General features: G+C 50.3%; 6 protein-coding genes across 6 annotated transcripts; 4 read left to right on the top strand and 2 right to left on the bottom strand.

Moving 5' to 3' along the window:
- Nucleotides 1–635: 635 nt before the first annotated feature.
- On the top strand, nucleotides 636–967 carry UREG_01437 (uncharacterized protein; the record flags this gene model as incomplete). The annotated part of the gene is made up of 2 exons (XM_002541875.1): nucleotides 636–717; nucleotides 882–967. 2 exons carry the CDS (start codon nucleotides 636–638, stop codon nucleotides 965–967), a joined length of 168 nt encoding a protein of 55 aa, XP_002541921.1.
- Nucleotides 968–2251: 1284 nt separating this feature from the next.
- Nucleotides 2252–3918, top strand: UREG_01436 (Tna1 protein; the record flags this gene model as incomplete). The annotated part of the gene is made up of 3 exons (XM_002541874.1): nucleotides 2252–2376; nucleotides 2443–2570; nucleotides 2627–3918. The coding sequence occupies 3 exons, from the start codon at nucleotides 2252–2254 to the stop codon at nucleotides 3916–3918; spliced, it is 1545 nt and encodes a 514-aa protein (XP_002541920.1).
- A 1377-nt stretch (nucleotides 3919–5295) lies between these two features.
- UREG_01435 (uncharacterized protein) lies at nucleotides 5296–6647 on the bottom strand (the record flags this gene model as incomplete). Its single annotated transcript, XM_002541873.1, has 2 exons — nucleotides 5296–6016; nucleotides 6079–6647. The coding sequence occupies 2 exons, from the start codon at nucleotides 6645–6647 to the stop codon at nucleotides 5296–5298; spliced, it is 1290 nt and encodes a 429-aa protein (XP_002541919.1).
- An 854-nt stretch (nucleotides 6648–7501) lies between these two features.
- On the bottom strand, nucleotides 7502–7983 carry UREG_01434 (uncharacterized protein; the record flags this gene model as incomplete). The annotated part of the gene is made up of 3 exons (XM_002541872.1): nucleotides 7502–7642; nucleotides 7710–7855; nucleotides 7914–7983. 3 exons carry the CDS (start codon nucleotides 7981–7983, stop codon nucleotides 7502–7504), a joined length of 357 nt encoding a protein of 118 aa, XP_002541918.1.
- Nucleotides 7984–8563: 580 nt separating this feature from the next.
- On the top strand, nucleotides 8564–9629 carry UREG_01433 (amino acid transporter arg-13; the record flags this gene model as incomplete). The annotated part of the gene is made up of 2 exons (XM_002541871.1): nucleotides 8564–8692; nucleotides 8751–9629. The coding sequence occupies 2 exons, from the start codon at nucleotides 8564–8566 to the stop codon at nucleotides 9627–9629; spliced, it is 1008 nt and encodes a 335-aa protein (XP_002541917.1).
- Nucleotides 9630–9939: 310 nt separating this feature from the next.
- On the top strand, nucleotides 9940–10702 carry UREG_01432 (cytidine deaminase; the record flags this gene model as incomplete). The annotated part of the gene is made up of 5 exons (XM_002541870.1): nucleotides 9940–10018; nucleotides 10103–10236; nucleotides 10337–10422; nucleotides 10500–10581; nucleotides 10655–10702. 5 exons carry the CDS (start codon nucleotides 9940–9942, stop codon nucleotides 10700–10702), a joined length of 429 nt encoding a protein of 142 aa, XP_002541916.1.
- Between the last annotated feature and the right edge of the window lie 282 nt (nucleotides 10703–10984).

The raw sequence follows: 10984 nt of genomic DNA, 5'->3' as shown, positions 1-10984 counted from the left end.
TCCGTCACCGGGGAAAAACTGGAGCTGGCTGGTCCGTCGATAGTGGGCTCCTGGCGGTGAGAGCAGACTGGAATCCACGGTCAAGCAACGTGCGACATCGAGACATCATGGATAGCGTCACATACTGCAGGACCACGGATCAAAGGCCGTTCGAGACTGGCACTCCTCCCAGACTTTCTGCGCAATTACATCGAGGCGGAACGCTGCGGCCCAGCCAAAGTAACCGCTATCTATCGCATCCAACCACCAGGCAACACAGTCCCCTTTGGCCACGGTTGGATCCAGCGACTTCTTGGTCGTGAGTTTGTCCTGGTTGACAGCCTTGACAGGGCTATCAAACAAGCCGCTGGAAGGAGACGCTCCGGACCGGAGTGTGCCGTACGAAAATCCCAATGCGACAGCCAAACCTACCCGTTGCGCACCACTTACGTTATCAATGAAAATCCGGGGAGATGTGCAAACACATGGCTACATTCGAGACGGTAAAGATATCGTCCTGCAGATGGTCCAGTCTCAACAGCCGCCGTCATCACCGCCACTGACGCCCTCGCTTCTCCATCCATTTACATTATTGGTTTTTTTTTTGCACATACCTCGATTAGTTACCCTCCCGCACCTAATTTGTCTTTCAGAACATGGGCGACTACGGCGATCTCCTTGACTATAATTATGACGACTATGACTTTGACGAAACCGCCGACCCCCCCTCCCCCACAGGTACGATGAGCACAGTAAAGGCAGCTTTTATCCCATTGTCCTCGGAGAAGTTGCTCAATAAGTGATACCGTGTGGAGCTAAACTTGGCCACGCGGATTTTCAGCTCTCTGGCTGGCACACGATCTTCAAAAGAAGAAGGATGTTGCTGTCAAAGTTAACTATAGCCGAGGGACTTGGAGAAAATGAGTATCTTTTACGGAAAGAAATTCCCAAGTCTGAGAGATACATCTCATCTTACACTATGTCTTGATATATTTTCTTCTCATGGGAAAAAATCTTCAAATACTTGTTTATCCTTTGCCGGGACAAGTGTTTTCCGATATTACTATAAGAAGAAAACCAATGGCCATTTGCATGTCTCACTAGTTGTGACATGTGGAGTTACATCTGCTTTTTTTCAACTCTTTACTTTGGAACTGCTCGCCTTCACTACTGGCTGATGTGGTTAGGGCCACTACTGTGATCCCCAAGCAGAGTGTGACTCTTGGTTTGAAAGAAAGGCTGGTCCCAAATACAGCCTTGCAAGCATCATGCCACAGTTCGCTCATCACCAAGAGCTCCACCATGTGCTATCTATCATGAACAAATGCATCTACTATTTGCCTCAGGAACGGCCAACTACATCACGTCTTCTCCAGGATCCCTCATTTCAAGCCAGCATGAGGATACACTGCACCTAACGGTCAGTCGGTTTCATTTGACACTTGAAGTTCATTTAGGCAATTCCAAATGGCCAGTGGTTACAGTCGGTCAATCCAAAACTTCTCTGTTTCTCTCCTATTGTATGTGCAATTTGTAATCTCCAATGTTCGTTCCAAGTCGGTCATCACTGTGTCAGTCGCGAATAACTATGTAGCTAGTAACTAACAATAAATGATAATATTGGCTAATATAACTAATTTACAACCGCCTATCTGCATTCATGATAGACACTGTCACACAACATGGCAAGAAATTGATATTTCTTGCATATTATGCCCTTGGCGCTCCAACATCTTTCGTATCCTTCCCGTCCATCGGTTTATGACCGCGTTGGCTTAACCCGGTTTCACTCAACGAGCTCTCCTCACCTTGTACCCGTCGATCACTGCTTAATCATTTACCCGTTCCAGACGATCCTTTCTTGGGGGGCCACAGTTGGGGCCGTGGCATGTTCCCGGGATCCCAAACCACGAGAGCTTTCAAGCTCCAAATCCACCCAATAACTCAAGCTTGGTGCAAGCTCAAAAGAGCCACAGACATGGCCATCCCCGCTGCCGGATTCGCCCTCGCACCAAGCATCAGCGCATGGTTTGCCAGGGATCTCCTCGCGTTCGCGCAGAGGATTGAATCGCCAAGTCCCCCTAAGATGAAAGCAGCGGCACTGTCGTGTAATGGACAGGCATGAGAAATGCCGGAAGAGCTGCCCTTTGGCATCTCGAACTTTTCATGGACTTGGGAATCGACCTTGCCCCTTCTTCCCATCCTCTAAAGCGGCTTCTGTCGCCCTTCCAATCTGTCCCATTCGGCAAACCTCCCCGCGGAAGTGCTCACAATGACGGCCTCCCAGCTCAAAAAGCCTCTCTCGGGCGATGTCGAGTTGAATGTCGAGCGCAACGAGAAGCCCTTGAAAAATGATGCTCGCGAAGCTGCGGAGCGTGGGCAGGTTGCCACTGACATGTATGTAGACCTCAGACCTGAATCTAACTAGGTGACAATTTCACTTACGGATACCTCTTCTCTTAGATATGGGAATCCGCTGGTGGAGTTTGATCGAGCGGCTGAGCGCAGACTCCGCACGAAAATCGACTTCTACATCGTCCCTCCTGTGGCGTTGCTATATCTGTTCTGCTTCATTGATCGAGCCAATATCGGTGAGATATTCAATTCCAGGCGAAATCTCAAATTCGGAGCCTAATCAGTTTTCTAGGTAATGCAAGACTCGCTGGTCTTGAAAGAGACTTGGGTTTACGAGGCTATGATTACAACGCCGTGCTCAGCGTCTTTTACATTTCGTATATAGTTTTTGAGATTCCTTCCAACATGCTTTGCAAATTGGTGGGCCCAGGATGGTACCTACCTGGAATCTCCCTCGCGTTTGGAATCTGTTCCGTTGGCACCGCCTTTGTGGACAACATTGCCGCCGTCAGTGGTGTTCGCTTCCTCCTTGGTGTTTTCGAAGCCGGCATGCTTCCTGGAATTGCCTATTATATGTCCAGATGGTACAGACGGAGTGAACTTACGTTTCGCCTGTCCCTCTATATTGCCATGGCACCTCTAGCTGGCTGCTTCGGTGGGCTGCTAGCCTCTGGCATTCTGAAACTTCCCAATTTTGGAAGCCTAGAAGAGTGGCGCATGATTTTTGCTATCGAGGGCATCATCACCATTGGCTTGTCGCTCATCGGTTTCATCGTCGTGACTGACCGCCCGGAAACCGCAATTTGGCTCAACGAAGATGAAAAGGCTTTGGCCATTGCGCGTGTTAAATCCGAGCGCGTTGGCACTACTGAGGTTCTGGACAAGGTGGACAAAACTAAAACCGTCAGGGGCCTCTCCAGTCCCGTCACGATTGCAACTTCTCTGATATTCCTCCTCGACAACATCACTGTTCAAGGCCTGGCATTCTTCCTACCCACGATCATCCGTGTTATCTACCCGGATTCAACCGTCGTACAACAGCAGCTACAAACTGTGCCTCCCTATGTTGTCGGGACATTTTTTACCATCTTCATTCCACTCCTCAGCTGGCGCTTCGACAATAGAAATATATGGATGATCATGTCTGCACCGCTGGTGATGATCGGCTACATCATGTTTCTCGCGTCCGAAAATGCCCGTGTCCGCTACGGCGCTACCTTCTTCATTACTAGCGGGGCTTTTTCGTTCGGTGCGTTGTGCAATGCACAGGTATCGGCAAACGTAGTCTCGGACACAGCTCGATCGGCCGCGATTGGTATGACCGTGATGTTTGGAAATGTTGGTGGCCTTATCTCCACCTGGGCCTTCCTGCCCTTTGATGGACCGGACTATCCTATAGGCAACGGGCTAAACCTGGCCACGAGCGGGACGATGCTCATCATCGCTGTGTTGCTGCACTTTTGGGCAGCGGTGGATAATAACCGGAGAGGGAAGAGGGATATCAGTTCTGATTTGGCGGGATTGGACCAGAAGGCTATTCAGAATCTCGACTGGAAACATCCAGGCTTCAGATGGCGCTTGTAAAGCGTCATTTTCTACTCACAACCGCAGTGCAAGCATATTATGTGTTAGAATATCAGCCCTGATTCCTTGTTGGGGCACCTTTAAGCCTCCGGAAATCGGCGAATCTAAATTCCGAATCCGATCACGTGCTCGTCGGATTAATAAAAGTCCGGTACGTCAGATACGACAGATACGTAATGTTATTTCAGTAGCTGTAGTATGTAAATTATCCCGTTCGTGCTCGTGGGAAAAGCACCTCAACACTCGGGAATATACTCGAGAAATCTACGTTGTCATGGCTGAATCGGCGGAAACAGAGTCCCAAGCAGCTCCTATTGAGCCCCAGGCTAGGCACATTGTTTATTGCGGAGGTGAGAAAATCTAGCTTTCATCTCTCGTCTACCCCGCCGACCCCTCGATGGACGCTTCATGTTGACCTTGTGTGAATATCAGTGTGCTCGCTTCCTCCCGAGGTGTGTAGAACGCGACTTTCTAGAGAAATCATTTAAATTCCACCCTGTCGCCTGATTACCGTACACTCCCTGAAACCTCTTGACGCGCCTCACTAATCCGTTCGGGCCCTGGGTTCGTCCGTGTAGTATTGCGAGTTTGGCGGCACAGCAAAGAAGTGTGAAGAATGGCTACACCAAAGCCACCCTGATATGCATCAGAGCCTATACTCAGAGGGTACTCCCCCCTCTCTGCTTGCCATCCCTCCTACGTTGGATTCTCTCTCTAACGTTATCCCCTTTCTCCTCCCAAAGAAACCATCGCCGCCAATCTTTCCACCCTCTCCATTGAAGCCCGCCAACGTGCCGCCAAAGACGCTGCTAAAAAGGAAGCGAAAGCCGCCCTGGCCGAGACCCGTGACCAAGAACGAAAGGCCGCCGCAAAGGTCCAGATCAAGCGTGTCGAGCGGAATAAGCGGAAACATGTCACTGTAATCGCGGGTATAGAGGCCCATGGCCTAGAAAACAAGAAGGTGGCTAAAGAGCTGGGGAAAAAGTTTGCCACGGGTTCGTCGGTGACCAAGAATCCGGCTGGGGGGGAGGAAATCACAGTGCAGGGCGACGTGTGTGAAGATGTGCTGGAGTGGCTGGAGGGGAAGGGGATACCAGAAGAAAACATGGAAATTGTGGAAGACAAGAAGAAAAAGAAAGGGGCGACAGAGTGACAGGGAAATTGTTGTTGCGTGCTTCTGGCCTTGCTTCGGGATTTGGCGTCTAGGAACTTACTGCTTCTATTGTTTGAACTATGAGGTTATGGTTTGGAATGGCTGAATGGAATGCATTTATCATAACTAGGTAAACTTGAGACACTTGATAAATTGGCATGAGATTTAACAATATATGGGGTATCATGAACACATACTACATCAAATCCACATTGGGACAACTCTCATAATTCGTCTAGTACTCTTTGTATCTGATCTTCTGGGTCCTTTTGTTCAGATACGCTAGTAGGCACTCTAGGCCCAAGGCTTTGACGGGCTTCTTTCGCTTTGGATGCGAAAGAAGTACTGATGAGTCTCGTAGCATGCGCGTCGTCTTCCAGACATGGTGTTCCCTCTCCGCATTCAGTCTCGTTCTCAGCAGACCTGGAAACGAGCGTTTTCCAACTGTCCGTAGCCCCGAGGGCCTCCTGTGGTGCCAAACTCGGCTTAAAACGATCTACCAAACCCATGACGGCAAGAAACAAGACGGCGGTCCCCATCACGGCCCACAGAATTCTTAATCTCCGACTAACCCTCTTTTGCCATTCTACCTCTTTCTGGTCCCACGCCTCGATCTGCTCCCGCACAGTTTTAAGGCGCTGATCCAGATTCGACGCCCGCTCCCGGCAGCTTTTCATTCTGGCCTCGAGCACCTCGATTTTGCGGATCTGGGGGGTGAATCCTTGAAAATCGGCGATCTGTTTGCGGGTGCTTTGGGTGAGTTTGGCCGCTTCACTGTTGAAATCGGTGTCGATGCTTGTCGTGAGGTCGCGTAGGGTGTGAAAGGAGCGAATGGTGGAACGAATGCTGGACAGGCGGTCGAGAAGGTTGTAATACGCTGTGTCGAGACGCTGTGAAAAGGCAAGGGACTGGTCTGCAAGCGAGGAGAGGGCGACGGAATTGGACCTTTGGGCAATAAGATGGTTAGCTTTACTTTTATTGCTGGGAAATAGACATGTGAAACACACTTCTCTGCGTCTTTCCTTTTCTGCTTCTGCCTCTCGACATCCTCCAGACGAATGTACTCCTCGCGCTGTACAAAGGGTAACCGAATCACATTATCCATCTGGAACTCATTCCCTATCTCTTCGGATACCTCTCCTGGCAGCCCAACCCCTAGATCGTTCTCTGACGAGCCTGCCTGCACCCCACGAGCTTCCCCACGAGCTTCCCCAGGAGCCATGTCGTTCCGAATTTGGCGACTCCCTAGACGTCCGTCGTGCGACCTGTGTCTCCGATGTGGACGTAGCCTTCTATGCTTTTCTCGCCGCCCATCAAGGTTCGGGTCAAGGTCACGTTGCCCCGTCCAGGAATCTTCCCCGCCGATCAAATGATCCTGAACCCATGGTTGGTCGGGGAGATACAGGCCGTTGTGGAAGTGGGCGTGGAGATAGGCACGGTGAGAGAGGTGGCGGCGGTGTTTGGGTTTGCTCTTTGTGCCTGGAGTGGTTGAGTTTGGCTCGCGGCCGGACTGTGAGCCGCGGATTGGGGAGAATGCTGGGAGTCTCCGAGCGGCGGCGGTTTGAGAGGGCTCCATGGTTAAGCTGCTGGCTGCACTAACAAAGGTGCCTAAGTTTCTATAACTGGCGAACAACAGAGTAAATGGAGCTCATCGTTGGATTAGAGCAGATGTAGAAGAACAGTTGTTTCAACAGGGAGGATGAGTAGTTCAAGTAGTTAGCTACAAACATAGCTTGCTTGGTGGCAAAGGCTAGACCCTGGCAGCCAAGCTTTAGGGCTGGTTAACAATAGAAGAGATTCATCTAGCAAAATGATACTGTCGTATGTTATTCGCAGCACATTTTAGCATATAGATCAATTAGGACTAATAAAACCAAGACAGTTGGCACTTCATGTAAATATCATATAATATCCCTTTTTTTGGCTGTGGTCCTGTATACTGATGTCCCCTGACGCTCATGTCCGGCAAGGTGCCGCATAAACCACCATCCCTGGAATCGGGGCTTTGCATGTGTAAAAGTTCATCCCGTGCAAGTAGCATATCCAGAGACAACGCATTCAAAATTAAACGGGAAAGGAAAAGGTTAAATCGCGGGCCTTATTCCGCCGTGATAATTCTCTCATCGAAGGGAAGATGGTCTTGAATAACCAGTCGCCACGATTTGCTCAAGAAGCCTCCGCCTGTAAATGAGCAGTTCAACGGCTGTGCTCGATTGACGCAAGCAGACCTGTCTAGAGCAACCCTGACCAAGCAATCACAAGTTGTAAGAACGGGCACGCGATCGTCGAGTTTGCATGACGGTTCCCAGAACGATTCCTGCCATGAACAGCTTTTAACACACATAGCTTTAGCCGGGATTTGTCTTTCGAGTATGGCGCCCGGCGGTTCCCATGTTGCTAAATCTCAAAATTCGTCGGTCCTCCCAAAGCTCACGACTTGAGCAACTTGTTTCTCTTCTCCCTTCTCTTTAATCTTTCAACTCTCTTGCGGTGCATTTTCTCGGCCATCTTTTCGTACCGCTCCTTTTCTTCCTTGGCGGCCCGTCTGTCCTTGATAGCCTGTATCCGGCGCTGTCCAAGGAATGTAGTGTTAGTAACCCCAGATATGATATACGTTGGATACAGCAGCACCACATACCTGTCTCTCCGCTTCTTTCTCTTCCTTCATCTCCTTCTCCTTCTCCTTGATCGCGGCCATCGCCTTGCGCTCATCAAGGCGCCGCGCATAAGAAGTTAGGCCCTTGGTGGGGCGAAAGGCAGCTTTTGTATCGTGCCAGTTTTTGCCTGCGGACAAACTGTGAGCCCCAAATATGCTAGCAGAGCGGATAGAAGACAAGCTCACCATTCTCCCGCATCCCTTTGGGCGGTGCAGTGGCTGGCCCAGAGCTGCGAGGGGCATCGGTCGAGGACATGATGGCAGCGTCGAGGCAAACAGAAACCAGAGCTTATCTGAACACGCAGCAATCACAAGCCACCAACTGTCCGCAAATGTCGCAGCCCCGGACTCCCGATAACCAAAAGAAATGCAAATTTCACGCGACAGCACGCCAAGCCTCGCCAGACCCGGTCGACAGCCACCGCAGCCAATCACCGCTGCGATCGCCATCTAATATTATCTTATCTCCCGGATCTCGGCGATTCCTTTGCCCCGGCTCCCCCACCGAAAATCTCGCTGCGAAAAAGCGCCTTTTGATAGTGCGCCTGGCATAAAGAGTCTTGTCTGTCCGCTTGAGTCGCAGTCTGGTCCTGCACTACTGCTTTCCAAATATTATTAGGGACACTCGGGACAATGGCCCTTCGCGGATAATGTGGAGCGATATATTTGCGGCCGCATGCCACAGTCGACTCCAGTTCACAGACCGTTAACGCCCTCTCAGACCCCTCCTCGTCTTCTTCTGATTACAATGCTTGCTCGATAACACGGACCTTTGGATTGCTTCTCTGTGTCACAGTGAACATTACTAGCGATCTGTCGGAGCGGTGGAGCTGCAAATGTCGGCCGCAGAAACCAGGCCACAGGTCTCACTGGCCACCACGGACATGGCTGTGGATATACCGGATCTGCGGCGGAAGGCCCAGGATCAGGGGATGGAAGCGTTCAAAGACGTTACTTTTGGCTCTGTAAGCTAACGATATTCCGCTGCTGATGCTCTCCTTCCCGTTGCTGATTTGCCTCGAGTTTGCTGGAATCGCAGGCAAATACATTGAATATCCCTTTGATACCGTTAAAGTCCGCCTCCAGTCCCAACCAGATGGCCTGCCCCTCCGATATAAAGGACCCATTGATTGCTTTCGTCAATCATTCCAAGCTGACGGCATCCGTGGCCTTTACCGCGGCATCAGCGCCCCTTTATTCGGGGCAGCTGTGGAAACAAGCAGTTTGTTTTTCAGCTACCGCATAGCCCAAGAGCTGCTACAGACAACAGTTTACTCCCCGTCGGAAGAGCTGCCCTTTCCCGCGTTGTTGACTTGTGGCGCCGTTGCTGGAGCGTTTACGTCGCTTCTCCTAACGCCAATAGAGCTCATCAAATGCAAAATGCAAGTTCCTGTTGCGAGCGAAGCCGGACTCAAACCTCCCGGCCCCTTGACCCTCATCATGTCGGTTTACAAGCACGAGGGAGTATCTGGGTTCTGGCGCGGCCAAATGGGGACACTCATTCGGGAAACGGGCGGTTCAGCCGCATGGTTTGGAAGTTACGAAGGCGTATCTGCGCTCTTTCGGGCCTATAACAAGGCAGATCCATCTGAATCACCAGGGAAATCTTTGCCACCTCTACCGCTATATCAACAGATGCTCGCCGGGGCTGCTGCCGGCATCAGCTATAATTTCATTTTCTACCCTGCGGACACGATCAAATCTCGCATTCAAACCGAAGGAATTGCCCTTTCCATTGGTGACTCCCAGAAACGAACTTTTTGGGAGGTGGGGAGAGCATTGTGGAGGCAGCATGGCTTGACTGGGATGTATCGCGGATGCGGGATCACATGTGCTAGATCAGCGCCCAGTTCCGCGTTTATATTTTCCATCTATGAAGGCCTCCGGCACTATTTTGGTTGAAAAGCTCGTTGCAGCTCCTTTTTCTAGATTTTGGCGCTTTCGGAATCGGCGGTTAGACACACACTGGGATAGACTGTGATTTAAACTAGATTTTTCGAATATAATTGAATAGACAAATGACAACTCTACAGCATGGCATAACGCCAGTCACCAGTGTACATTGACAGGGCTTCAATAGTGCGGGGAGCGGGAGTGGCGTCACCACAATAACCCCCGCAACGTCTACAATAACTATAATAAAAGATTCAAAATACTCTTCTGATCCCATCCACCAGTTACACCCCTAGCAAACATACCTGCAGCGAGCAACATGGCCCCCGTCAACCTCACCGAAGCCGAATTAAGCACCCTCTCCGCCAAGGCCATAGAAGCAAAAGCAGCCGCATACTGTATGCCCTTTTGCAAGTCCTAGTTAAACAGCGTAAAACCACAACTTCGAGCGCTAATTCAGATTGATCCCCCCAAAAAAACAGGCCCATACTCCCACTTTAGAGTCGGCGCAAGCCTTCTCACCGAGGACGGCACGTATTTCATCGGCGCCAATGTGGAAAATGCGAGCTACCCAGTGGGGATCTGCGCTGAAAAGAATGCCATTGGGACAGCTGTGGTCAGTCCAGGGTGATCTAGCGTGCTTATCTTGCGTTTTGATTTCTTTCTTTCTTTTCTTTATTTTCCTCTTTTCCTTGCCGACTGACAAGGTCCTATAGACAGCGGGCCACAAGTCGTTCAGAGCTGTTGCCGTAGCCTCTGATATCATCCCCGGAACGTCTCCGTGCGGATCGTGTAGGCAATTGTAAGTAACTACATACAACCACAAGAAACCACCACTCTGTCCGCGGATGCTGACCAGGTTCTTCCGGGCACGGATAGCATGCGTCAATTCTGTCCTCCATCGCTTCCAATATACATGTACGGAACAGACGGGAAGTATGTCATGAAGACCATGGGAGAGGTAAGTAGTCGCCTTTTCCAACACTGAAATGGTAATCCAAAGGTTCGACGGGCTGACTTCCAACAAATTGCAGCTTCTCCCTGATTCTTTTGGGCCCGAGGACTTGGAGAAAAACCGTTAAGTCTTTTTGGTGCGTGGACGAGCGTGGATGGACGGCGTTTTTGAACTCTTAACTAGTTGAGGGCAACAACATCCTGGTAAACGGCCTCAGTTGGACGGGCATTCAAGATTCTTTGAAAGGACCAAGTTTCCTGGCAGTATAGTACAGTAAACGAATGAAGTAGAAACCGAAACGCCAACTATAAACGTCGTCATTTATCAACATTCATAATCTGAGGAAAATATTCAAAAAAGAGAGATAAGACAATATTGCACCCGAGACCTCGCTAATTTAGAGAACCAA

The sequence above is a fragment of the Uncinocarpus reesii genome, genomic scaffold (genome assembly GCF_000003515.1).
Source record: "Uncinocarpus reesii 1704 scaffold_1 genomic scaffold, whole genome shotgun sequence".
Taxonomy (NCBI): domain Eukaryota; kingdom Fungi; phylum Ascomycota; class Eurotiomycetes; order Onygenales; family Onygenaceae; genus Uncinocarpus; species Uncinocarpus reesii.
This window is presented reverse-complemented; position numbering and strand designations above follow the sequence as displayed.